At 39.7% G+C, this 24,253-nt stretch overlaps 2 protein-coding genes across 3 annotated transcripts in view; one reads left to right on the forward strand and one right to left on the reverse strand.

Moving 5' to 3' along the window:
- The window catches only part of KATNA1 (katanin catalytic subunit A1), a 35,454-nt gene extending 32,295 nt beyond the window's left edge, over nucleotides 1–3,159 (forward strand). The window contains exons 8-11 of the mRNA XM_067701797.1: nucleotides 1,083–1,209; nucleotides 1,721–1,855; nucleotides 2,230–2,356; nucleotides 2,796–3,159. Coding sequence (XP_067557898.1) covers nucleotides 1,083–1,209; nucleotides 1,721–1,855; nucleotides 2,230–2,356; nucleotides 2,796–2,994 — 588 coding nt within the window. The 3' untranslated portion in view covers nucleotides 2,995–3,159. The remainder of the gene's footprint in view (nucleotides 1–1,082; nucleotides 1,210–1,720; nucleotides 1,856–2,229; nucleotides 2,357–2,795) is intronic.
- Nucleotides 3,160–4,823: 1,664 nt separating this feature from the next.
- On the reverse strand, nucleotides 4,824–23,946 carry GINM1 (glycosylated integral membrane protein 1). Of its 2 annotated transcripts, none has more exons than XM_067701799.1 (8): nucleotides 23,780–23,943; nucleotides 19,326–19,385; nucleotides 19,059–19,155; nucleotides 13,620–13,771; nucleotides 12,913–13,069; nucleotides 12,236–12,369; nucleotides 10,705–10,868; nucleotides 4,824–5,529 (listed from the first exon to the last, which is right to left on the reverse strand). In XM_067701799.1, exons 1-8 carry the CDS (start codon nucleotides 23,897–23,899, stop codon nucleotides 5,418–5,420), a joined length of 996 nt encoding a protein of 331 aa, XP_067557900.1. In that variant the 5' UTR covers nucleotides 23,900–23,943; the 3' UTR covers nucleotides 4,824–5,417. The 2 variants fall into 2 exon arrangements, with proteins under 2 accessions (XP_067557900.1, XP_067557901.1); XM_067701800.1 differs by lacking the exon at nucleotides 4,824–5,529 and adding an exon at nucleotides 7,736–7,868 and having other exon boundaries at nucleotides 23,780–23,946.
- Between the last annotated feature and the right edge of the window lie 307 nt (nucleotides 23,947–24,253).

A 24,253-nucleotide genomic window follows, 5' to 3' on the forward strand; every position in this document is an offset into this window, starting at 1 on the left:
CAACTAGAGAAAGCCTGCACACAGCAACGAAGACCCAATGCAGACAAAAAAAAGAGTGAAGTACTGTACATGCTACAATACAGATAAACATTGAAAACATGCTAAATGCAAGAAGGCAGACACAAAAGGCCACATATTGTATGATCCCATTTATTTGAAATGTCCAGAATAGGTAAATGCAGAAAGACAGAGAATAGATTTGTGATTACCAGGGGCTAGGGGCAGGGAAGTATGGGTTATTTTTGGAGGCAGTGAAAATGTTCTGGAATTTGATAGTGATGATGGTTGCACAACATTGTTAATATACTAAATACTGAATTGTCACTTTAAAATGGTTTAAATGGTGAATTTTATGGTATATGAATTTTATCTCAAAAAAAAAACTAAGGCCATTTAAATTGACCTCTAATTGACAACTTAAGAGGATAAAAATCAGTTGACCCTTGAACAACGTGAAGGTTAATCTGCATATAACTTATAGTGAGCCCTCTGTATCCACGGTTCTTCCACATCCTTTGGTTCAACCAACCGCAGACTGTGTAGTACCGTAGTATTTACTATGGAAAACTATCCACATATGAGTGGACCCATGCAGTTCAAACCCAAGTTGTTCAAGGGTCAGGTGTACTTGTATTAGTCAAATGAAAAATGGCAATTAAATTAGAATCCCTTAGAGGGAATCTATGTGATTTTATTTAAGGTAATGGTTCTCTTTAACAAAAATTTTTCTAGAACTTTAGAACACGTCAGTATCTGTAAATGTCTTCCCACCATTGTTGTCCATATTATTGTAGTGTACAGGATAATCCTGTATTTATATGACTCATAAACAAATACATGTTGAAGATAATCAGTTATAGTATTGAATAGTATAAAAAATGGCCATGTAAGATTTAAGTATATGATAGGTCTATATTAGAAGCTGTATTTTAGCTGTTCCAGTTCTAGCCTCTCTCCCCAGTATTAGGCAAAGAGGGAGAGATGCACAGGGTGGCAGGCTCCACAGCTCTTTTCTAATTGCTAAACTATAGATGACTTTTCGATGAAATAAAAACCTGGTGTTGCACGCTTTCTCCCTTCAGGCTCGATTTTACTCTCCAGCCACCATATTTATTGATGAGATAGATTCCATTTGTAGCCGCAGAGGGACTTCCGAAGAGCACGAGGCAAGCAGAAGGGTGAAAGCCGAGCTGCTGATTCAGATGGACGGTATGCCTGTGTCTCTGCGTGAGCTGAGCAAGCCCCACTCATAGTGCTGACCCACACGGCCCCAGGGACGCGGGGCTGGCCAGTCGGTCCTGGAGATCGCCAGCGGTAAACTGGGTGCACTGACAGTGGCGACACACCAGCAATTATGGCTGTTTATTCACAGGACACCCTCTGTCATACACACTGATCTCATTTTTAGCCATGAAACTGAAACAAATGCCGATTAATTGGCCTTAGAGAGGGATATGTATGGTTTTGAAGAATTTCTAAATTGCTATGTAGTTGTGCTGAACTAGTCTTTTGATCAAATCTATTTTGAGTCCTATTTTTTGCACACTGCAAAAACTCATTTTTCTTGCACCACAAATTCACATACATACCAGTTAGCTTTGTAAGTCTTAGGGAGGCTTGACGATTACCCTGCTTTTAATGTTGTGCTAAATATCTGATGATCTTTAAGTAGTTGAGCTTTGCTTTTTATTTTTTTACTGTGTTCTTATCCTTCCTAAAGGTGTTGGAGGTGCTTCTGAAAATGACGACCCTTCCAAAATGGTTATGGTTCTGGCAGCTACTAATTTTCCCTGGGATATTGATGAGGCTTTAAGACGACGTCTTGAAAAAAGAATCTATATTCCATTGCCATCAGGTATCTTTATTTGAATCAGAAAGGTCATGTTAACTCTTAGGTAGTTTTGCTTAGAAATTTTAAAATTTGGTATTAATTAACTTTCCAAGACAAACGTAGGATGTCTTTCCTTATTTTAACTGGTTTGGCTATATTTGGAGCCTAAAGCCTTGATACTAGGAAATTTAAAATTCAATGAAATACTTCAATTTTAAAAAATAAAAATTAATTAAAATTTTAAAATAAATGCAGTAAATTCAGTAAGGAATAGGTCTTAAATTTTTTAAGCAAATGAGCTCGAAGAATTGGAAAACAACTTCTCAAAGTAGACTGGAGAAAAATAAAACATTGTTTATGTTGAAGGCTTACATTTTTAAATTTGTTTCTACCAATAGCAAAAGGCAGGGAGGAGCTATTACGCATAAGTCTACGTGAGCTGGAATTGGCTGATGATGTTGACCTTGCAAGTATAGCAGAAAACATGGAAGGTTATTCAGGTGCGGACATTACCAACGTGTGCAGGTATGAATTATTTTGGAAGCATAGGTGTTTTTTTTCTTTTTTTTTGAAGCATAGGTTTTTGTGGGTATAAGCTTCTATTATGAAGTTTTTATGCTGAATTAAGACAGATGAAGAATAAAGACCCACATTATAATCTAGTCAGAGACACAAGTTTTGGTATTACGTTAGTGTTAGCTAACAGCCTCTCTCCTGTCTCTGTGATGCTTATTCTTTATATTATGGTACACTTTTAATAAAATTGAATTGCTATCTTATTATATCCTTTTAATTCTTCTTGGGCTTTTTGCTCAGATTCAACTGCTAAAAAAACAAGTCAAAAACAGGCCTTATAGTCCAGTACTGGATTCTGTGCAGTACTACATATGTATATGTAATAAGATAATTACAGAATAACATATGCACTGAAACATTTTTTTGTTTACACGTTTTTAAAACCTAGGGATGCATCCTTGATGGCAATGAGAAGGCGTATTGAAGGTTTGACCCCAGAAGAAATCAGAAATCTTTCAAGAGAAGAAATGCACATGCCTACAACTATGGAGGATTTTGAAATGGCTTTAAAAAAGGTTTCTAAGTCAGTATCTGCTGCAGACATTGAAAGATATGAGAAGTGGATATTTGAGTTTGGATCATGCTAAATTCTCACATGTAAACTGTGAGAAACCTGCATTAAGTGTTTGAATAATAATTAAAAGTAGTATGTCATTGCACCAAGCGCTATATTTTTTTAAATTTTCATAATGGTAAGAGTGAAAAAAAAGTATGATTCTGAATAAAGGAAATTTTTAAAAGTTACAAGCAAATATGTTTTACTTTAGCATTACTGTATTTCTCTTTCACTGACAACAAATGTTGCGGCACAGATGCCATTACTTAGCTTGGAAAACTGTCTTATATGTACATCTAAGTATACTATCTTCTCTTCCACTGCCTGCGGCTGCTGTTCCTTCTAAAGAATAAGACTGGCTCTAGCTCCACAGGTGCCAGTGGATAGCTGAAAATTCCTGAACATTTTTATACAAGTAGCCATTTGATGCATGGACCACACCCAGTGTGCTTTCCTTCCTGCGTGGTGTTATGGTAACTTCCCTCCTCGTCCTGAGAGAGCTTTAAAGGCCCTTCATTTTACTGTGCATTTAAAAGCAAAAAATATATACATCTATATAAAACCTTGCCTGCCTGACTTTATTCTGCCTGTGTAAGAGGCTGCACTGTAGGCGAGTAGATACTTTTCAGCCCGTGCTGCTCACTGTATTCCAGTGAAACGCATTAACCCATCACTCATGGACACAAAGCATAAATAAAATACGTAATAGTTAATGGTGGAAGTAAAAGTTAATAAATGAAATAAAGGTTAATGGTATAAAATTTTAGGTAAGATTTTTGTTTATAATTACTTGTAAAAAACACTGTGGCATCCCAACCATAGAAAACAGAGCCTCAAGAGGACTGAGTGTCTTGCCGTGGTCCCAAGCCTCACAGGTAAGGAGAGAAGTCAGGATGGGAATGGCTGACTGCAAAGTCTACACTCTCCAACAAAAGCCTCCTACATTGTTCTCCTCACTACAATCTTCAAGCTTATGCTTAATGGATGAAATAAGACCCTGTCATCACTTAAAGTTAGAACTGGTGATTTCTAGCAACTGAGAGAGTGAGGAGGACATAAAAAAATAAAGTGTTACCAGCTGGGTGACTTGAGGATCAAATTGTAAACCGCATACTATGATTTATTCGCCTATAATATGTAGATAGCACATTACAGGGCTGTTATTCCTTATTAAGAGCACCTAGGCAGGACTTGCCTGGTGGCACAGTGGTTAAGAATCCGCCTGCCAATGCAGGGGACACGGGTTCGAGCCCTGGTCTGGGAAGATCCCACGTGCCGTGGAGCAGCAGCCCTGTGCCATAATTACTGCCCGCACGCCTAGAGCCTATGCTCTGCAACAAGAGAAGCCACCACAATGAGCAGCCCGCAACGAAGAGTAGCCCCCGCTGACCGCAACTAGAGAAAGCCTGCGTGCGGCAACGAAGACCCAACCCAGCCAAAAATAAATATTAAAAAAAAAAAAAACAGGCAGAATGAAACATCACTCCTTTACTGCCTTCATCTTTCCTCCACACATACTTCCATTTAGCCAAAATCTAAGGTGGTTGGTCTTAAAAACGAGTCATTTCTTTTTTGAGTAATGTGTTTTAAATGATGGGTTGCAATCAAAAGAAGAATTTTAATAAGTATTATATGTCCTAGATCACATTGTAAAATATACGTCAATTTGGGTGATGGTTAAACACTATTGTAGGGTAAATAAGATTATATTTAGAACCACAAGAGCAAAGGCACGTTGTAATTCCCTGATATTGATGGACTCATTAACTGATGTGAGCCTTGGTTTCAGCCAGTGTTATGTGAAAGCAGCTATTATATATAAGTAACTCGCACGTGAGCAAAATTTTTATTCCAAAAAGATTGTACTTTTTTCTTCAAAAAAATTTATTTTTAGAGTGAGAACATGTCACTGTTTTAAAATCCTGGTTCATTCAAGGTAAGTAGTCTTGGTACAGGATACAATTAAATCATGATATACTTCAGTGATTTTATACTGAGTCACATACTTAATATTAAGGCACACTGTACTCAATAAAAAAATAAGTGTTAAGTTCTTGAGCTTTTAAATTAGAATTTCATAAAGTGCTTTTCATAAAGTCTTATATATTATAGCAATTAAGTGTATATAATTTCATTAACAAAGGCACCTTGAAAAGTATTGGCACATGGCATTTTGTCTTGCCTTTTTTTTTTTTTTTGGTAGTTTCAAAGTTTCTTCACATCTTCTCTTCCATTTCATTTAAATTTTCTTTAATAACTCACCATCTGAACAGCCAGCCCCATTAATAAGGTGAACTTTAACTATCACTTTAAAGGTCAAGTTTTAGGCAGTTTTAGGAGTTTAGCAATTTCTTTACTGTACAAACTGATTCCTAACGATTTAAAGAAAATTATATTCGAGTGGCAAATTTGAACGAATAGACTAATTCTGAGTCCATGATTTGAGATGGTGTATTAAACACATGTTTTATCTTCAGGGTTTTCTGCTGTTTTCTCAGTACCATCTGGATATAAGTTGACAGCTGTCACAGGCATAACATTCACTTTATCCAACTGAAGAATTCCTCTGAAATAAAAAATTAAAATTAAAGTAAGATAGGGTTACTTCGAGGTTATAATTAAATATATACCTGATGTTAGGTAATTTTGCTTCATTTAGTTTATGATGGTTATATAAATCCTAAGTCCAAGGTTCACTTTAACCAAACTGATTGAGGGAACAGAAAGGAATAAGAGGAAGTTCTTTACCTGGTACTGTAGGAGATGACAGGGTAAGTTACAGATCTCCAAGGCAAACAGAGTCCTAGATTTGCACAAGTTGGGCAAAAAGACTAGGCCCAAGCATCTTTCTAACCAGTACTCCAGTGGAACGCAACCTTAGATCTTTAGACAGCATTTCTCCTTCTGTTACTAAAATACCTGACCAGGGAGATCTTTGGATTGGATCCAAAACCCTGTATTGCAAGCTCAGTATTACCCTAATTAGAATGTAAACAGAAGTTGTTTATAGACCTGAACAAGCTGATTCTGAAGTTCACAAGGGAGAAACTGCAAGAATAGCTGTCACATTTTTTTTAAAAAGAACAATGCAGAGAAGAGACAGTTGCCCTAACCAGCTAGCAGAGAATTTATTAAAACACTTTATTAAATTAAAACCATGCTACTAAAAAAAAAAAAAAAACTATGCTACTGGCACAGGAATAGACTAGATCACTGGAAGAAGAGAGTCCAGAAACATGGGAATTTAGTTCATAATAAGGTAATATTCCAAGTCAATGGGCAATAGAACAATGGCCTCTCTGGGAAGCAAAATCAACTAGCTCAAACAATACACAAAAGTGATGGTAAAAACTAAGTTTTAAGAAAACAATGTAATTTTAAGATGGGAAAGGTCTATTTGAGAAAAAATTAAATCCTAGAAGCCATAAAGGGAAAACATGAATTGCCCTGACCCCAAATTTAAAATTTCTGTATGACACGGAATACCATAAATAAAAGCAAAAGACAAATCATAGTCTGGGATTTAAAAATATACATAAAGTCTCCCTGGTGGCGCAGTGGTTGAGAGTCTGCCTGCCGATGCAGGGGACGTGGGTTTGTGCCCCGGTCCGGGAGGATCCCACATGCCGCGGAGCGGCTGGGCCCATAAGCCATGGCCGCTGAGCCTGCGCGTCCGGAGCCTGTGCTCCGCAACGAGAGAGGCCACAACAGGGAGAGGCCCGCGTACCGCAAAAAAAAAATAATAAAAATATACATATACATATATCTGCAATACATATTATGTATGTATAACAGACAAAGGAGTCCTACATGTTAATGATTACAAAAGGCAATACAACTGAAAAATGGGCAAAGGTTCTAAACAGGCATGTCACAGGAGAAATATATACAGCTAAGCATCACAAAGATGCTAGACTTAGCTAGACCTAGACTAGTAAAGATGGTAGTAAGAAGAAAATGGAAATTAAAATGAGATTTTTGTCCACAGTATAAAAAGCAAAAAAGATTGCTATCAGGTGTTGAGAAGATGTTAAATACATGTACTCTGACCCAGTAATTTCACCTTTTAGGACTCTATCCTACATAAATATACATGTGCAAAGAGACATATGAACATTTAAGAATATACACTAGAGCATTATTGGAAGTAACATGAAATTGGAAATTACCTAAATGTCTAATGGAGGAATGGTTATATTATGGCATACCCATACTGTGAACACTATGCAGCAATAAAAAGTAAGTCCATATATGTATTGATAGGAAAAGATCTTAAGCCCATGGTTACCAAACTGCACTGAGACCCCTGGCATGGCTCACAGAGGTGCTACAGAATATTTAAAAATTTCAAGACTTCTTCAAACAGAGAAAGAGAAATATCGTATGATATTGCTTATATGCAGAATCTTAAAAGAAATGATACAAATGATCGTATTTACAAAACAGAAACGGACTCACAGACTTAGAGAATGAACTTATGCTTACCGGAGGGGAAGGGTGGAGGGAAGGCACAGTTAGGGAGTTTGGGATTGACATGTACACACAGCTATATTTAAAAAGAATAACCAACAAGGACCTACTGTATAGCACAGGGAACTCTGCTCAATGCTATGTGGTAGCCTGGATGGGAGGGGAGTCTGGGGAGAATGGATACCTGTATATGGATGGCTGAGTCACTTTGCTGTGCACCTGAAACTACCACAACATTGTTAATCGGCTATACTCCAATATAAAAAAAAAAGTTAAAAAAATTCAAGGGCTTCCCTGGTGGCACAGTGGTTGAGAGTCCGCCTGCCGATGCAGGGGACACAGGTTCGTGCCCCGGTCTAGGAGGATCCCACATGCCGCGGAGCGGCTGGGCCCGTGAGCCATGGTCGCTGGGCCTGCGCGTCCGGAGCCTGTGCTCTGCAACAGGCGAGGCCACGACAGTGAGAGGCCCGCATACCGCAAAAAAAAAAAAAAGAAAAAAAAAGAAAATTCTAGACTTTATGTGTAATACTAGCTTGATGGTAGTTCACGATTTTAACATTACATTGTACTACACATTCTTTTTTCAATGAGGTCCCATCTTTGCAAAGCTGGATTTTGGACAGTTATTGTGATAAAAAGCAAATACAGTACAAAAAACTAATGTTGAATGGGAAATGAGGGTGGCAGTGTCCAATCTGATTCTAAGATATGAGTATTGTGTAGTGCCCGGTAGGTACACAATCCCATTGGTAAGTTAAGAAACAAAAAATATTTTTTCTTTCAATTTTATTTCTGGCCTAGCTAAGGGCACCAAGAAAAAATTCCTGGCACACTTGAGTGCTATGAACCAAGAAAGTTTGGGAACCTCTGTTATAAGTGAGTAATACAATTTGTGGAACAGTTAAGAGTCTAGATTGATAAACAATTATAAGTATCTAGTATACAATTACATCAATACACAGAATTTGGATAAAAGATGCATACCCAAACAGTTAACAATTACGACCTCTAGATACAAGAATTAAAGAACAGGGAAGTGAAAAGGTACTTTTAACTTTCTGTATTGATAAAATTTCTACTACCAGAAAGAATCCTCAGTACAATTGCCAATGATAGAGTATACTGAAAATTAGTTTTTAATTTTACATTGCATTTTTTCACACAGAGGAGCCCATGATAAATAAAACATTTGGTAAAAGAACCATTTAAAAATTTACAACACTGTTTTCTATGTAGATTTGCATAATAAAGATAAAAAAAAAAAGTCCTGAGCTTCCTGGCAGTCAAAGGAAAAAGGAAGAAACTATTAAGTTATAGAATTTTCATTATCAGGAAGAAATGGGAAATGGGAATTCTCCAGGGGAAACACAAACTAAAAGGTGGGAGGGGCACTAATATTTCTTTACTCTCATTTGCTCTGTTTGTATTATGACTTTGACCTCTAACAATCCTTTAAGGGAGGCATTAGTTCAGTGTTACACATGAAGAAATGGAAATTTTGAAGACCTCTTGACAAGCAAGTGGAAAAAAAGCAAATGTTTAAATTGGGTCTATTTTTTTTTTTTTTTTTTTTTGCGGTACGCGGGCCTCTCACTGCTGTGGCCTCTCCCGTTGCGGAGCACAGGCTCCGGACGCGCAGGCTCAGCGGCCATGGCTCAGGAGCCCAGCCGCTCCGCGGCATGTGGGATCTTCCCGGACCAGGGCACGAACCCGCGTCCCCTGCATCAGTAGGCGGACTCTCAACCACTACGCCACCAGGGAAGCCCTGGGTCTATTTTTTAAAAAAAATAAATCCTATGGTCTTCTCCACATAGTCCAATGTAATTTAGCTAAGCCAAAAATTGTGGTCATCAAGCTTCCCTGGTGGTGTAGTGGTTAAGAATCCACCTGCCAATGCAGGGGACATGGGTTCGATAACTGGTCCGGGAAGATCCCACATGCCGCGGAACAAATAAGCCCGTGCGCCACAACTACTGAGCCTGGGCTCTAGAGCCTGCGAGCCACAACTACTGAGCCCGTGTGCCACAACTACTGAAGACCGCGCGCCTAGAGCCCGTGCTGCGCAACAAGAGAAGCCACTGCAATAAGAAGGCTGCGCACCGCAATAAGGAGTGGCCCCCGCTTGCTGCAACCAGAGAACAGCTCGCGCGCAGCAAGGAAGACCCAGTGCAGCCAAAAATAAAATAAATAAAAATTAAAAAAAAAATTGTCATCTCTATTGAGATTTACTTCTAGTAAGACTAAAATGACTATTTAACTTGTAAAAATGCCAACAATAAATTCATAAAATAATTTCTTACAGTTAAAAAAAAAATCAAGCTGTACAGAAGGGGAAAAAGGGAAGGTTCTCTCCACTCCTGCTCTCATTCTCACTTATTAGACATAACATCTCCCTTGTCATTCTGGAAATCTTCTGTGCATTTATATACATATACACGTACTTTTCTTTTACCCAAATTGGATGATACCGTTAGGCAACTTTTTTCCCCATCTAATACATCTTGGACTTCTTCCTTTTATTTATTTATTTATTTATTTATTTATTTGCGGTACGCGGGCCTCTCACTGCTGTGGCCTCTCCCGTTGTGGAGCACAGGCTCCGGACGCGCAGGCTCAGCGGCCATGGCTCACAGGCCCAGCCGCTCCGCAGCATGTGGGATCTTCCCGGACACGAACTCGTGTCCCCTGCATCGGCAGGCGGACTCTCAACCACTGCGCCACCAGGGAAGCCTGGACTTCTTCCTTTTATAAGCCACACAGAATCCCACTGCATGTGTGAACCATTAGCTATCAACCTCCACCTATAAACAGTTCAGAGGTTTCCTCTTTTGCTTTTGTTTTTTGTTACAAGCAGTGCTGCCGTGAATATCCTGTTAGTCTTCAAAAATTTACTTCATTTTAAATTGATACTTTGGGGTTGAAAATAGTGAAGCCCTCGTTTCATTTCTTTCTTATTATACACATTGTCATTTTCCATTATAGAGATTTGTTTCCTTTCTCTCTCTAATAAACTAAGTTCTTACACAGCAGAGTTTGTCCTATCCACATATGAATTCCCAAGACAAGTGTCTTGACCATAATAGGTATCTAATAAATGTCTTTTAATTTTGCTAACGTTGAAAGATGGGCTAGAACAAAAAACGATGTTATTTTCCCTCCCAATTCTCTTATCCTTCCTAATGTTTATATTTTCCACTCTGAAATAGAGTAAATACAACTACTTTTTAATCATTAAAAATACTAAAATTGATCCAAAATAAGAAATACTTACTTGTATTCACAAACTGGGAAAAGCACCTTTAAGATGGTTATTACTATAACTGCTCCTATAATTCCAACCACCATGACATTCAAAAACATAAAGAATACTGGGAAAACACTACACCAGAACCTGCACAGATCTTTTCTGAACTTTTCCATCCACTGACACATCACCTTTAAAAAAAAAGGGTTTTGATTAGATATGCAAGTTTCATTTGAGCTCTAAGAAACTTTAAAAATTATGTTCTAGTTTTGGGTGATGATAACATTATATACCTTGACTGTGGTGGTGGTTACATGGGCGTCTACACTTGTCAAAACTTATCTAACTGTACATTTTAAGTGGGTGCATTTTATTTTTAAATGTACCTCAGTTATTTACAATTTAAAAAATTATGCAAAACAGGCACAGAAATGTTGCTATACTTTACAATTATTTGCACTGCTGTCTAACTGTAAACCAAGTGAAAATAATTGCTAATTGACAAGAAGAAGGCTAGTCCACTTACATAAAATGGACCCGTCATCTATGTGTTTCCAATATTTGGAGGACAAGAGACGGAGAGACAGAGAAACATATCAGTCGCTTTTGAAACAGACGGGGCATTCACTGTGCACAAAACCTATTTCTGTACTTAAACAGTGACAGAAGAAACTCAGGTGTGCTTTGACGGCATGGGCTTTGAAGAGTCTGTTCTTGGGCTTCCTTGCTCTGAAGGAGATGGAGCAGACAGTGAGGGCGCTAGAGTTCAGGCAGCACAAAGTGACCCCACGTAAGCAGTCCTAACCTTCAGTGAGAATCTCTTCAAAGAATCATTTTGACTAACCACAGATCCTGCTCATTTAAATGTAGATTATTCCGAGTGAGGGGCCTAGCTAACATAGAGATTCCAGGATACTCTCCCTGAACCCAGAATATCTTCCCAGTCAGCAGTATAAGGTCACTAAGAATATACAAGTCCCTAACGGTGCCAAGCGCGTATTTACATTTGCACCCATCCTATTTCAGTCCTCACAACAACCTGACGAGAAAGGCATCACTTTACGGACCTTTGTTGTACGGATAAAGGAAAAGGTTAGAGAGGCTAGGAACTTGTCCAAGATGACACAACTAGTGAGTGGCAGAAGCAGGATTCAAACCTAGGCAGTCTGATTCCAGAAAGTACACTCTTAACCAAGTGTGCTTAGTCACTGCACACGGTCCTGAGGGGACCATGCATGTGTGTTTGTGTTAGAAGTCACAGAATACTAACAGACAAATGGGGACATGAGAAAGCCTCTGAAACGGAAGATCCCAAACAAAATGAAATCTAATGCCTTAATCATCATTATCTGACTACATTACTAAGTGAAACTTGAAAAGGAAGACAGGAATACCTAAAAATACCACAGTAAAACAGTGCTGAGTTCATTATTAACAACATCCCATGGATCCAATCCTCATGGTTTCCACCTCATTTTAAATGCTGACATTTATTTTCTTTACCATAATCATAAATGCTTGTAGTATGTATAAAGAGAACCCCAAACGCCCGATTTACCTTATACGAAGACGGAGGCTCTGCTCTGAGAGGAGTTTCAGGTAATTTGCCAGGTAAAGCATCTTCATTTACAGTGGTTTCCACATTCCTGATAAGATACTGGCTGGTGGTCTGCAATGAACTAACACTTTCTCCTGAGGAGGAAGAGCCAGGTTACCAAAATGCTAGGCATATGCTGGTGTCCCTCCCACCAGTCCTAAGACTACTACACCAGTAACATTTCAGATAGCAAGAACACACATTTTTCCAGGGGAGAAAAACAAACATTTGATTGTTTAGCTTTAAATGCCAGAAAGGAACCCCAAATTTAGACAGTTAACAGGGAGCTACAGCAGTTATGATTCTGTCACATAGAAAGTCAAATTTTTTCAAGTTCTGTGTTTCAGTGGGAAAAATGGATACTTCCTCCTCTAAATGAACTTAAATGAATGACATTCTTATTATGTATTTTGTGATGATTACCCAGAGTAAGAGTAGATAGATGATTACAGCAAAATGTCACTCTGTAATCAGCATTGATCACATTCTGCAAAGTCCTCAAATGGATATATAAAGCAATACATGTTACAAAGCATTTTTAAGAGAAGCTTACTTCGAAACATATTAATTATGATTAAAAAGTTACCAACTAAAGAAATAATTACCTTAACACTTTAAATAATGGTATTTTAAAGTACCTTTTTTGGAGAGGTTGGGAAGGGTAAATAAAATGTCACTGTCTCGGGAAATCGAGTACAGCATGCTTTCTTCCAAAGGCAGGGTGTAGTTTGAACGTCTGAGTATTCCCTGATTCTTAACTAAAATATCTATTTCAGTAACGTCCTTCTGTTGAGCCTATGAGAAAATATAAGCAACTCTTTACTTTAAATAATGGCACAAGCTGGTAAGAAACTAAGACTGAATTTTCCTCCCTGATTTCTGAAACTAAAAACCTTGTCCTAGTCACACACAATTCCTCTTTCTTCCCCCCCCCCACTTTAAGGCATTTAATTTGCAACTTTAATCACACTCCTGTGTGCTCACTATTAGAGGCTCGCTCTCAGTTCCATTTCATTGACTTAGAGAGACTTAGTCAGAGGAAATGGCAGCAGAGCTACGAACCAAATTCAATCTCTTCACTTACTTGCTCTGTTTAATGATGTTTACTATATTTTAAAGTGATATAAACATGTATGAATAAACATGTATGAATATGATCTTTTTTAAAATTAAGACTTCAAATGCTAAACAAGTAAAAAATTCTGAGTGACTGGATACACGCAACACTAACGTAACTTTGTTCCTTATTAAGTCAGAAATAAATAGTAAAATAACTGAACACATGCATAACACCGAGCACAAATCTTTATAATTTAATTCTCAATTAGTAAGCATACTATCTTACTTGTTTTCCATCAATCTCTACTACCTCTTCTTGAACGACAATTAGTTGCAAACTGGAACCAGATGTCATAGGCCACTCATGAACTAAAATCCTTACACTGACAATTCCAGAATATCCTTTTTCCTCCAAATTTTCCAGATTTTCATTCTTCACTATAAAAAAAAAGTAGTGACAGCTCTGAACAAAAGTTGCCACCAAGTCAGTTGCTGCATTTGATTATTCTGATGACATTTACATGGAACGAGACAGTTGTATACCAATATCTTTGCCTTTCTTCATCTCTGACCTCATATTGATGCTTCAGATCTATGAAAACAAAGACAACTTGACAAATCCTTACAATCCTTATACTCATTTGAAAAGGGGAAAATGCTTGATGGCCTTTAGGTTTTGTACCGAACTCCACACTAGCCACGTCCTTCCTATTCTTTTATATACACTGTCAATGAGGAACCGACAAGGCGTTAACTATTTACAAAGCAGGCCAGAAGACACAGACAATCCGATGTTTTAGCAAAGTGAGCACGTTCATCCATCCAGTCATTCGTTCACAAAATCCAGTGATAGAAAGGGCCCAAGCAGTAAGGACACTTGAGGCTTTTCTCAATCCTGTCTCCAGTAAGCGACTCGTTACTGTTGGAGAGGTCAGGAATGGGGAAGAGGGTGGGAGAGCCCTTAATGACTCTCCACCAATGGACGATGGGGTAGGATCAGCTACCGGCCCTGCTCCTCTCTAGCTCAGAATCCCCGCCCCACCCTGGCAGTGACGGGGTGTAGCAGTTGCAGCTGGCTTATAAAGCCAAGAAAGTGAAAGAGATAGAAAAAGATAAATCAATAGAAACCAACGAAACTGCCGCAAAAGAAGCATTTTGCTTCTGTTCCTCAAATGTTATTGTCTGAGAATTACTTGCCAGAAAGGAACCCAGATGGAAATTCTGCATGCATATCCAGCTATTTAAAGTGATGCTGTGCCTTTGCAGAGCTGTTCCCTTGATCTAGAACGCTCTCCATGGGCTTCCCTGGTGGCGCAGTGGTTAAGAATCCGCCTGCCAATGCAGGGAACACGGGTTCGAGCCCTGGTCCGGGAAGATCCAACATGCTGCGGAGCAAGTAAGCCCGTGCACCACAACTACTGAGCCTGCGTTCCAGAGCCCACGAGCCACAACTCCTGAAGCCCAGGCGCCTACAGCCCGTGCTCTGCAACAAGAGAAACCACCGCAGTGCGAAGCCCGCGCACCGCAATGAAGAGGAGCCCCCGCTCACCGCAACTAGAGAGAAGCCCGCGCGCAGCAACTAAGACCCAACACAGCCAAACATAAATAAATAAATTAAATAAAGTTTTAAAAAATGTTATAGAATGCTCTCCATTATTCACTCTCCTCCCATACATTTTTAATAAACTCCTACTTGGGTAGTTCTAGATACCGTATCCCTACAATGCTGAGTTCATGCCTTTTTTTTTAAGCACTAACTTTCTCGTAGTGTAGCTCTTAGTTTAGAAACCTGTCTCCTCAACTAGGCTGAGTTCTTTGAGAGAATGCATGAAGTTTATTGTTCTACAGCCTTTGTGAATCAGTGATTCCACCCAGAATTATAAATACATAATTTAAAGTAAATATCCTATCATAAATTGTCAATAATGTTCAGACACCTGGTTGAGTGGTTCTAAATCCTAACTATGCATCAGAATCACCAGGGAACAGTATAGATGCCAGAGCCTCACTCTAATCTTAATAAATCAAAATCTCTGGGGGGTATAGACTAACATTTGTAATTTTTTAAACAGGTACAGATATTTTTATTGAGAAACAAGTGGCCTAACCCTTGGTCTCAATCTTCCTTGACTTCTCTATTTCTGTTAATAAACCCACCCTTCTCCAACCTACCAAGGACAGGAATCACTAGGTTACCTTTGACTTCTTCACCCTCATCCTCTGTATCCAGTCAGTTGCTTCCTTTGGACCATTCCAAAGTATCTCCTATATTTGTCCTTTCCATCTCCACCTACCTCCCCACCCAATGTCTAGTTCATTAGCTACTTACTATTATGATACTTACCTATTCTCCCCTTCTGTAAACCCTCCCCCCTTCAAACCATTCACACCACAGCACCAGATTAATCTTACCATGACATGGTTTTGATTATAGTCTCCTTGTGCAAACGCCTTCAGCAGCGCCCCCGTGACCTCTTTAGTGGTTCTCTGACTGGTCCTCCTTCTTCAGGCTCGTTACAGTGTGCCCTCTCTCTAGTCTGCCTAACTTCCCTCACATCATCTGAGGCTCCTAACTGGAAAACGTCCCTTCTCTCGTGGTCCATGTCAGTGTTTTCACTGTTTACCCATCAGCCTCCCTCATGGAACAGTGGGCTCCTCGTCAGCCTAGTTGTATGCCCAAAGGCCAGTGCACGAGGACACAGATTCAATGCATGAGAAAATGCAGTCATATAAATACATCAAAGCAGGGACCCTTCAGACTCCAAAGCTGGTACTGCTGCCGTAGAATAAAACTAATAAGAACAAAAGCCCTCCATATTCTGACTTTCCCTACTGAGGTAGACAGCTTTCCCAAAGGGCTCTCAATGACCCTTGCCTTCTGACGTTCACGCCCCTGTGTAACTGCCCCCTGCCGAGTGTGGGCTGGACCTAGTAACTTGTTTCTAACAAACAGAATACAGCAAAAGTGCTGGAACGTCACCTGTGTGATTAGATTATAAAAGACTCTGACTTGTGTCTTGCCGGTACTCTCTCCCTGACACTGTCTCTCGTACTCTCACTGATAAAGCCAGCTGCCATGTTGTGAGATACTCTACAGAGAGGCCATGTGGCATGGAAATGGGGGAGGCCTCCAGCTAACATCTTGTGAGGAACGGAGGCCTCAGTCCAACAGTTCACAAGCAACTACATCCTGTCAACAACCATGTGAGTGCGCTAGGAAGCGGGCCTCGCCAGTCGTGCCAGAGCCAGAGAGCCCAGCTAGGCCAAGCTCAGATTCTTGCCCTGCAAGAACTAGGAGATAATACTGACAAAGACTACTAACTTGGGGGTGAAATTGTTACACAGCAGTATAACTAATGTATCTACAAAGAAGAAATTTTTTTTAAAGAATTAAGCATAGAAGACTTTTTGTTGTAGGTGCATTTAATGTTTTAAAGATTCTTGTAACTGATAAGATAGGCTTTTACTTCCACTTTCAAGGAAACAAACCCTGTGCAACTGGGATGACTAGAAAGATGACTATAACAAATAAAGCAGCCAGACTGCACTCCACGTCAACTTCCTAATAAATATAGCATCAGTGGAATATTCTTCAAGCCAGTAATGGCTCTTCCTCTCCTAGCTATGATGGATTAGCTTGTAGCACACCAAGTCTCTCACTGAGAACCACTAGAAAACATGTAAAAAGATAAACACACAAACAGACACTCAAATCTGCACTAAAAAAATACTAAGGGGAATTCTTTAGGCAGAGGGAAAATAACCCCAGAGGGGAACACTGATATTCAGGAAGGAATGAAGAACAATGGAAAGGGTAACTGTGAGGGTGAACATAAATGAATACTGGACTACAGAAAACCATTAAGTATAATTATGTTGCTTAGTGTTTAAGAACCCAAAGAGTTAAAATGCATGACAATAGCAACACAAAAGCAAAAAGGGGGTAATTCCCTGGAGGTCCAGTGGTTAGGATTCAGTGCTTTCACTGCCATGGCCTGGGTTCAATTCCTGGTCGGGGAACTAAGATCTTGCAAGCCACGTGGCGCAGCCAAAAAAATAAAAATAAAATTTAAAAAAGCATAAAGGGAATCAATGGACTTTACATTTTCTAAGGGTCCTACATTGGTTGGGAAATGATAAAAGTACTAGTTTACTGATCTCAAGGGTAACCATTAAAAGAATAGTAAAATAATATAAAAACCAACAAGATAGAGGGGAACGATGAAACAAAAAGTAAATAACCCAGAACAGGGCAAAAAAGGAGAAGAAAAAGAAACAGAACAGGTGAGACACAAATAGGAAACAAATAATTAAGAGAGAAGATCTAAATCCAAATACATTAGTTACTACATTAATGTAAATAAATTAAAATTCCAACTAAAGACAGATTGACAGCCTGGATTAAAAAAAAAAAAAGAAAGAAACCACAAGTATATGCTGCTTGTAAGACATTCACCTCAATTATAAGGACCCAGGAAGACTCCAAGAAGATGGAAAGATACCACAAAGCAATCCACGTCCCTCCCCCATGCCTGGCCAAAAAGCAGTGATTAGTAAAATAATACAGATAAAGCTGATTTTAAGGCAAGAACATCACTAGAGATAAATAAGGACATATTATAATGATAAATGAGTGGATTCACCAGGAAGACATAACAGCTCTAAATATGTATGGATTTAGTAATATTGTGTCACAATATATAAAGCAAACATTGACAAAACTGAAAGAACAGACAAATATACATAGTGGAGATTTAACATACCATTCTCAGTAATTGATAGGGCAAGGAAAGAAATAAACAAAAAAATCAGTAATTCCATAAAGGATTGAACACGATTAACAAATCTGACCTGACATATATAGAACATCATATCCAACTAATTACATAATTAACTTTTTTTCAAGTACACACAGAAAACAACATTTACTAAAACTGACCATCTGCTAAGCCATACAGCAAGTCTCTAACTTCAAAGGGTTAAAATTATACAGATTATATCTCTGATGATAGAGGTGGAATCAGTAAAAAAAAAAAATCCCAAAATGTTTGAAAATTAAGCAATATACTTCAAAATGACCCACAGGATAAGGAAATATCACAGCAAATAATTAGAAAACACCATGAATGGAATGATAATAAAGATATATAATGAATTAAGTATGGGATACAACTGCTCAGAGAAACATTTACTGCCTCAAATGCATATATTAAAACAGGTAATAGGAATACTATACAAATTTTTCATATCCTTTATTTCATTCAAATAATGGCACATTCCAATGTAACATATTTGCTTGTTTTTAAACAACTCAAGATTTTAAAAGGTTAAAAAGGAAAACATTATATGGACATAAAGGTGGAAGAATCAGAAAGACAAATCACTTTTCTCTTTATTTTTTACAACTGTGATAAGCACTCCTCTGAAGATTTTGTCTCTTGCTTGTAAATCTCCGTTTACTACCTCCAGGCACATTCTTACATTGTTATCAACCTACCAGACATGAAGTTCCAAGCAATGCCAATCGCATGACAGAGAAAATGTGAATATGCCAGAAATATAAATATAAAGTAGGAAAAGAGTACACACAAGTGTTATTATATACTCTAGTAATGATGTGTAGTATTAATTTGAAATGGAAATATTTAACATCAAAGAATTGTGTTTCACTAATTTAGTATTATTAAAAATAGAACAATTACGGAAGTAATTTAGCAGTACTTACCTATCAAAGTCTGACAGCTTATTCGGGTTACACCACTATTTACAGGGAAGTCATTTACATATACCTGTCCACTCTCATAGGTTATGTTAAGAACAACCTTAAAATAAAGCAGCATATACATTAATTCCAATGGTTTACAAATGATGACAAACTCTTCATGTCAAAAATACATTATCTAACTAAATTGGATATATAGATAAAAAATAAAATAGGCTGCATGATACTTAGCTAAGTGATATAATAAAAACATAACCAAAAGAGACAAACCTGTTCTTTAGATACCTCCCCATCATCTTTCAGGGTAGTTACATTAATTCTGATGCTGTCCTGCAAAACAAATATACAAATTGGGCAGGTATGCGTTTCACAAACTGAGAATAACTCAGTTCTTTTTCTTCTCCCCTCAGTTATACTTATTGTATGATCACTTAAGGCAACATTAAAAGACCACTTTTAAAAACTCATCAATTTCATCCTCACAGCCTTTTAAATACCCTTCACAATTCCAATTTTTTATAAACTATATACTTTTCCACTTAATTATGAAATATATCACATATCTGAGCATATAAAATGCAAATATAGAGTTTAAAAGAAAAGATTAACACTCACATACTTACTACCTAGCTTAAAAACTAGAATGTCATCACACCTTAGAAGTCCCCTGCATGACCTTTTCTGTCACATTCCCCTCATGCCCCTCAGAAGGAATCCCTATATTGTCTTCTATGTTAACATTTCTTGCTTTTCTTTATAGTTTAACTATCTGTATTATCTCTCTCTAAACAACATATTGTTGTTTATATGAGTGGAATAATATAATGTATTCTTCTGGAACTTCTTTCATTTAAAACTGTTATGTATGCAGCTGTAGACATTTATTTACAGCATTGTGTAATATGCCATCAAATTGTTACCGATTTACTTAACTGTCCCCTGTCAGTGGACATTTGAAATGTTTCCAACTCTATTGTTTTCATATACAAAGTTTCTCTAACCCTTCTTACATGTGTCCCCTAGTGCCCAAGGACAAGGTCTTTCAGTGCACAGCTTCAGTGCCTCTCAAGGTATGCTCAAAAGCACTCTGCTCAAATATTTAAGTTTACTCATGACATGCTTACTACAGACAAGAAAGCATTATTCTAAGTAATCAGGGTCACAGGAACTATGATTTGTTATCTGTAAATCAAATTCTTTCCTAAATGTATTCACAGACAGACATTGTTATCATAGAATGAAAACAAGACTCCTCTTAAATACTTTTTTTGTGAGGGTATTCTTAATTTTGAAAAGACAAAAATTATTCTAAACATCAAACCAATATACAAGTGTATTTCTTGGCACTGTGCGCAACTCCAATACTTTATATATTTCTAACAAATGAGAGACCAAGACTGAGTGATTTTATGAGATTGGCTTGATTCCTGGGACAACCTGAGGAACAGGATTCTAACATGTAAATTCATACCATTTATTCAGGATGACTTTGGTACACTTCCCAACTCCCATAGGAGCCCAGGAAGCTTTAGGACTAGTGATTCCTCAGATCCAGCCTGGCTTTCTCCTGGCCCACGCTTATCTAGAATTAAGTGTGGGCTAGAACAAATAAACACATCTCTAGAACAAACTAACATTCAATAAATCATCAAGTTGGTGGCTATATTGTTTTATGCCCAAATTCCAGCCAAGAATTCATTCCTCTTTTCAAACTAGAGGATCTGTTTGAAAACTGTAGACTATAGTGCTCTTCTAATAGCCCAGAGATAACCGTCCACTCATGGTGTTATGAGAAACCTTTTTATAGCTTCTGCCTTTCAAGTAGAGAACATACACTATATTGTGAGTAATTTATTGCACTTACATACATCATTTGCCCAGTAGAAATATGCGGTTTGTAAAAGACAATTAGCAGACTGTATAGCGCACTATATTTTCCAGAAAACTAACTTCAATTAAATTCCTTTTGACCCTCTTGAATGATTTCATATCAGGGGAAACTCTCATCCCTTACTGCCTCCTGACCCAAAGTTCAGAGCCAGCATATTTCTTGTTCTTCCTGAGAGCCTCTGACTGAACTGAAAGTTCAGGCTTGTCAGACAGGGCAGTGTATGCTTAGAAAGTGAGTGGCAGAACTGAAGTTTCTCCCCACTCATTTTCAATTCTCCTCTAATTCCTTCACTCACAAGTGCCCATCTGGAACAAAATGGCTTCCTAAGGACAAAGGTAATAGATACCTGGTTTAAAATAAGTCTGAGGGAAATACATGAAATACTTACACATATAAGAAAATAAGTGTCCTCTGGATGCCTCCCTCTCTTTGGGGACCAAGTCATTTTAATATTAGAAGAATGTACTGTAAATTTTTTTTTATTTCACAATCTTTGTAACAACTTTTCCCCAAATTTTTTAAAATTTCACAATCTGTGTATCCTCAACTTCTGACAACTACATGTGTAAACAAAACATAAAATGCGGGACTTCCCTGGCGTCGCAGTAGTTAAGAATCCACCTGCCAATGCAGGGGACACGGGTTCGAGCCCTGGTCTGGGAAGATCCCACATGCTGCGGAGCAACTAAGCCCATGTACCACAACTACTGAGCCTGCGCTCTAGAGCCTGAGAGCCACAACTACTGACCCTGCGTGCCACAGCTACTGAAGCCCGCGTGCCTAGAGCCCGTGCTCCACAACAAGAGAAGCCACTGCAATGCAAAGCCCGTGCACTGCAACGAAGAGTAGTCCCGGCTCACCGCAACAAGAGAAAGCCCGCGCTCAGCAACGAAGACCCAATGCAGCCAAAAATAAATAAATAAATTTATTTTAAAAAAAACACAACAGAAAAATGCTTATAACACAATAAATATGAGTCACTGAAGAGATACAAGGAGAATTTTTCTGACTTCAACCAGTTTTCTTACAGTTAGGTCAGGCTGGATACAAAGATGAACAAATGAACAGATGTGTGTAGTAAAACATAAATGGTAGTTTAAGTTGGCATTATTCAATACGGTATCCACTAACCACATGTGGCTATTTACGTTTAAGTTAATTAAAACTAAATAACATTTTAAAAACTCAGTTCCTCAATCACACTGGCCACATTTCAAATACTCAGTAACCACAGTAGTCTAGTGGCTACTGTAATGGGGAGAGCAGACATACACCATCACTGCACAAAGGTCAACTGGACAGCTCCTATCAAATATGCATGACCACTGTAAAATTCTTTCAAATGTTCTGTACATTAAAAATTTTTCACAGTAAAACTTTGTGAGATCAAGAGGCCTCAGTTTCCCATATACACCTTTCCAAGGAATGAGATTCTCCTTCTAGTTGCACACCATTCATTTAACCTATGAAATTCTGAGTGTAGATCTGGACCTTCCAAAAGTAGAAAGAAGTCATAAGGAGAACTGAAATGATGAACTCACTACGAGCCCCACGGTGTGGTGTATTTTCAGCTTGCAGTCTAAATGCATTTTTTTTCATATTATAGGAACAGACTCAAATGTCTTTCAGGTTCATAAATAACTATGATGAATCTTTAAAATCTGGAAAAGGGAAAAACAATGTCTCTATTTCCAGAACTCTAGGAATTATTTCATTTTTATTTGGTCTCTTGATCTCACAACCATATTTCTGAACAGCTGCAACTGTGGTCCACATACTTCAGATATAAGTGGTTCTTAGAGCTTGGGATGCTGTGGCTTCTTGGAATGTCCCAAGAGAACTGAAACTAAGATATGCTATTATTCTACCCAGGAAGGGTAACGTCGTAACCCTCACCCCTGAATTTTGAGCATTCAAGTCTTGATATAGTAAGAAAAGGCGCACCTATGTCGTTTCTTTTCATTCTGGGAAAATCGCATTTTAAAGTCTTCAGACGCTTCCCTACCACACATTGAATTAATGAAAGGCAAATACTGGTTAATTCCACCCGGCCAAAGCAGTAAGAACCAGCCACCCTTCAGGACAAGCATGCAGTGGTCCCTAAACTTTAGCCGACCTCGGGATCACCTGGAGGGCTTGCTGCAACAGACCGCTGGGTCCCCACCCTAGAGCTTCTGATTAGCGCGTTTCTGCCAGGTTCCCAGGGGATGCTGGTGCGGCTGGTTCCACCGCGCTCGAAGATCAACTCCTCTAACAACTCCCGCCAAAGGGACGACGTCGGGGTCAGCGTTGGCCTGCAGCCTCCCTCCCTCTCCGGCCCAGCGACCCGGCTGGCGTGCACCCGGAGCCCTGCACGCCGGGGGAAGGCAGGCATTCCTTCCCGCCGCCGGCCGGGGCAGACAGGTGGCCCGGAAACGCTCGCGCTCGCTCTCAACTGAGCAACTTCCACGTTTCCTCAGCACTTCAACACTGCCTCGCCCCAGAGCCCGGCTCTTTAGGCGCCATTACAAAAGGCTGAGATCACTAGTGATCCGCTACTTTCGACGGCACACCCCCATCAGGACTGCAACTGCCTGGACTGCCGCAACAATCGGGTTCGCTGCGCCGCGCTGAACCTCAAACTGAAGAGCCTCTTTTGCGCTCTCGCCTCCCCCATCCCCTGCCGCCTCCATTTCCTTGGCTGCTTCTCCCCACTCCCGCTTTGGGGGCCCGGCCCCCAGACCACGGCCTGCCCGCCGGAGGTGGGAGGCGTCGATGCGGACGCCGCAGTCCCCCGTCCCCGGTCCCGGCTTCTCCTGAGGATCCCGGCAGAGCCGCGTCCGCCGTGCCCTACCTTCGGGGCTCGGGGCAACAGCGTCGGCTCAAAGGTGCCCGTCGTCAGCCAGCCGGTGACTGGCAGCGCCGCGACGATGAGCAGCCGGAGGGCGAGCGGCGCCCGCGGAGCGCCCTCCATCTTGGACAGGCCGGCGGCGGGCGGCTGGCGTTGGGGGCGGTTCGGGGGCGGCTGGGAGGCGAGGGCCAAGCTGGCCCGAGGGGCGGGGCCTTTACGAGGGGAGGGGATTGGAGGGGCGGGGCGGGGGCGGGGAGAAGGTGGGGCGGGACCCGGAAGGCTCCGAGAGCTGCGGAGGTCTAGGCCTCCGGGCCGCGGAGCAACGTTCCGGGGCGGAATCAAGTCAACAGAAGGTCTGATTCCGTCATTAGACCGGCACTCTGATTTGGAGAGAGTTTCCTCACCTAAAAGAGTGTAAACATTTTCATTGCCATTACTTTTGAATCAGTATATACTGTATGTGTACATAGGTATGTC

Source organism: Pseudorca crassidens, chromosome 13 (assembly GCF_039906515.1).
Source record: "Pseudorca crassidens isolate mPseCra1 chromosome 13, mPseCra1.hap1, whole genome shotgun sequence".
NCBI classification, from domain to species: Eukaryota; Metazoa; Chordata; class Mammalia; order Artiodactyla; family Delphinidae; genus Pseudorca; species Pseudorca crassidens.

What these genes read in the sequence shown, in the direction of transcription:
- GINM1 (XM_067701799.1), bottom strand. Translation starts at nt 23,899, where the DNA reads ATGGAGGGCGCTCCGCGGGCGCCGCTCGCCCTCCGGCTGCTCATCGTC. An exon ending in TGTTGCCCCGAGCCCCGAAG is followed by an intron (nt 19,386 to 23,779) that starts GTAGGGCACGGC and finishes TTTGTTTTGCAG; the next exon opens with GACAGCATCAGAATTAATGT. An exon ending in TTCCCAGTTTGTGAATACAA is followed by an intron (nt 5,530 to 10,704) that starts GTAAGTATTTCT and finishes TTTTTATTTCAG; the next exon opens with AGGAATTCTTCAGTTGGATA.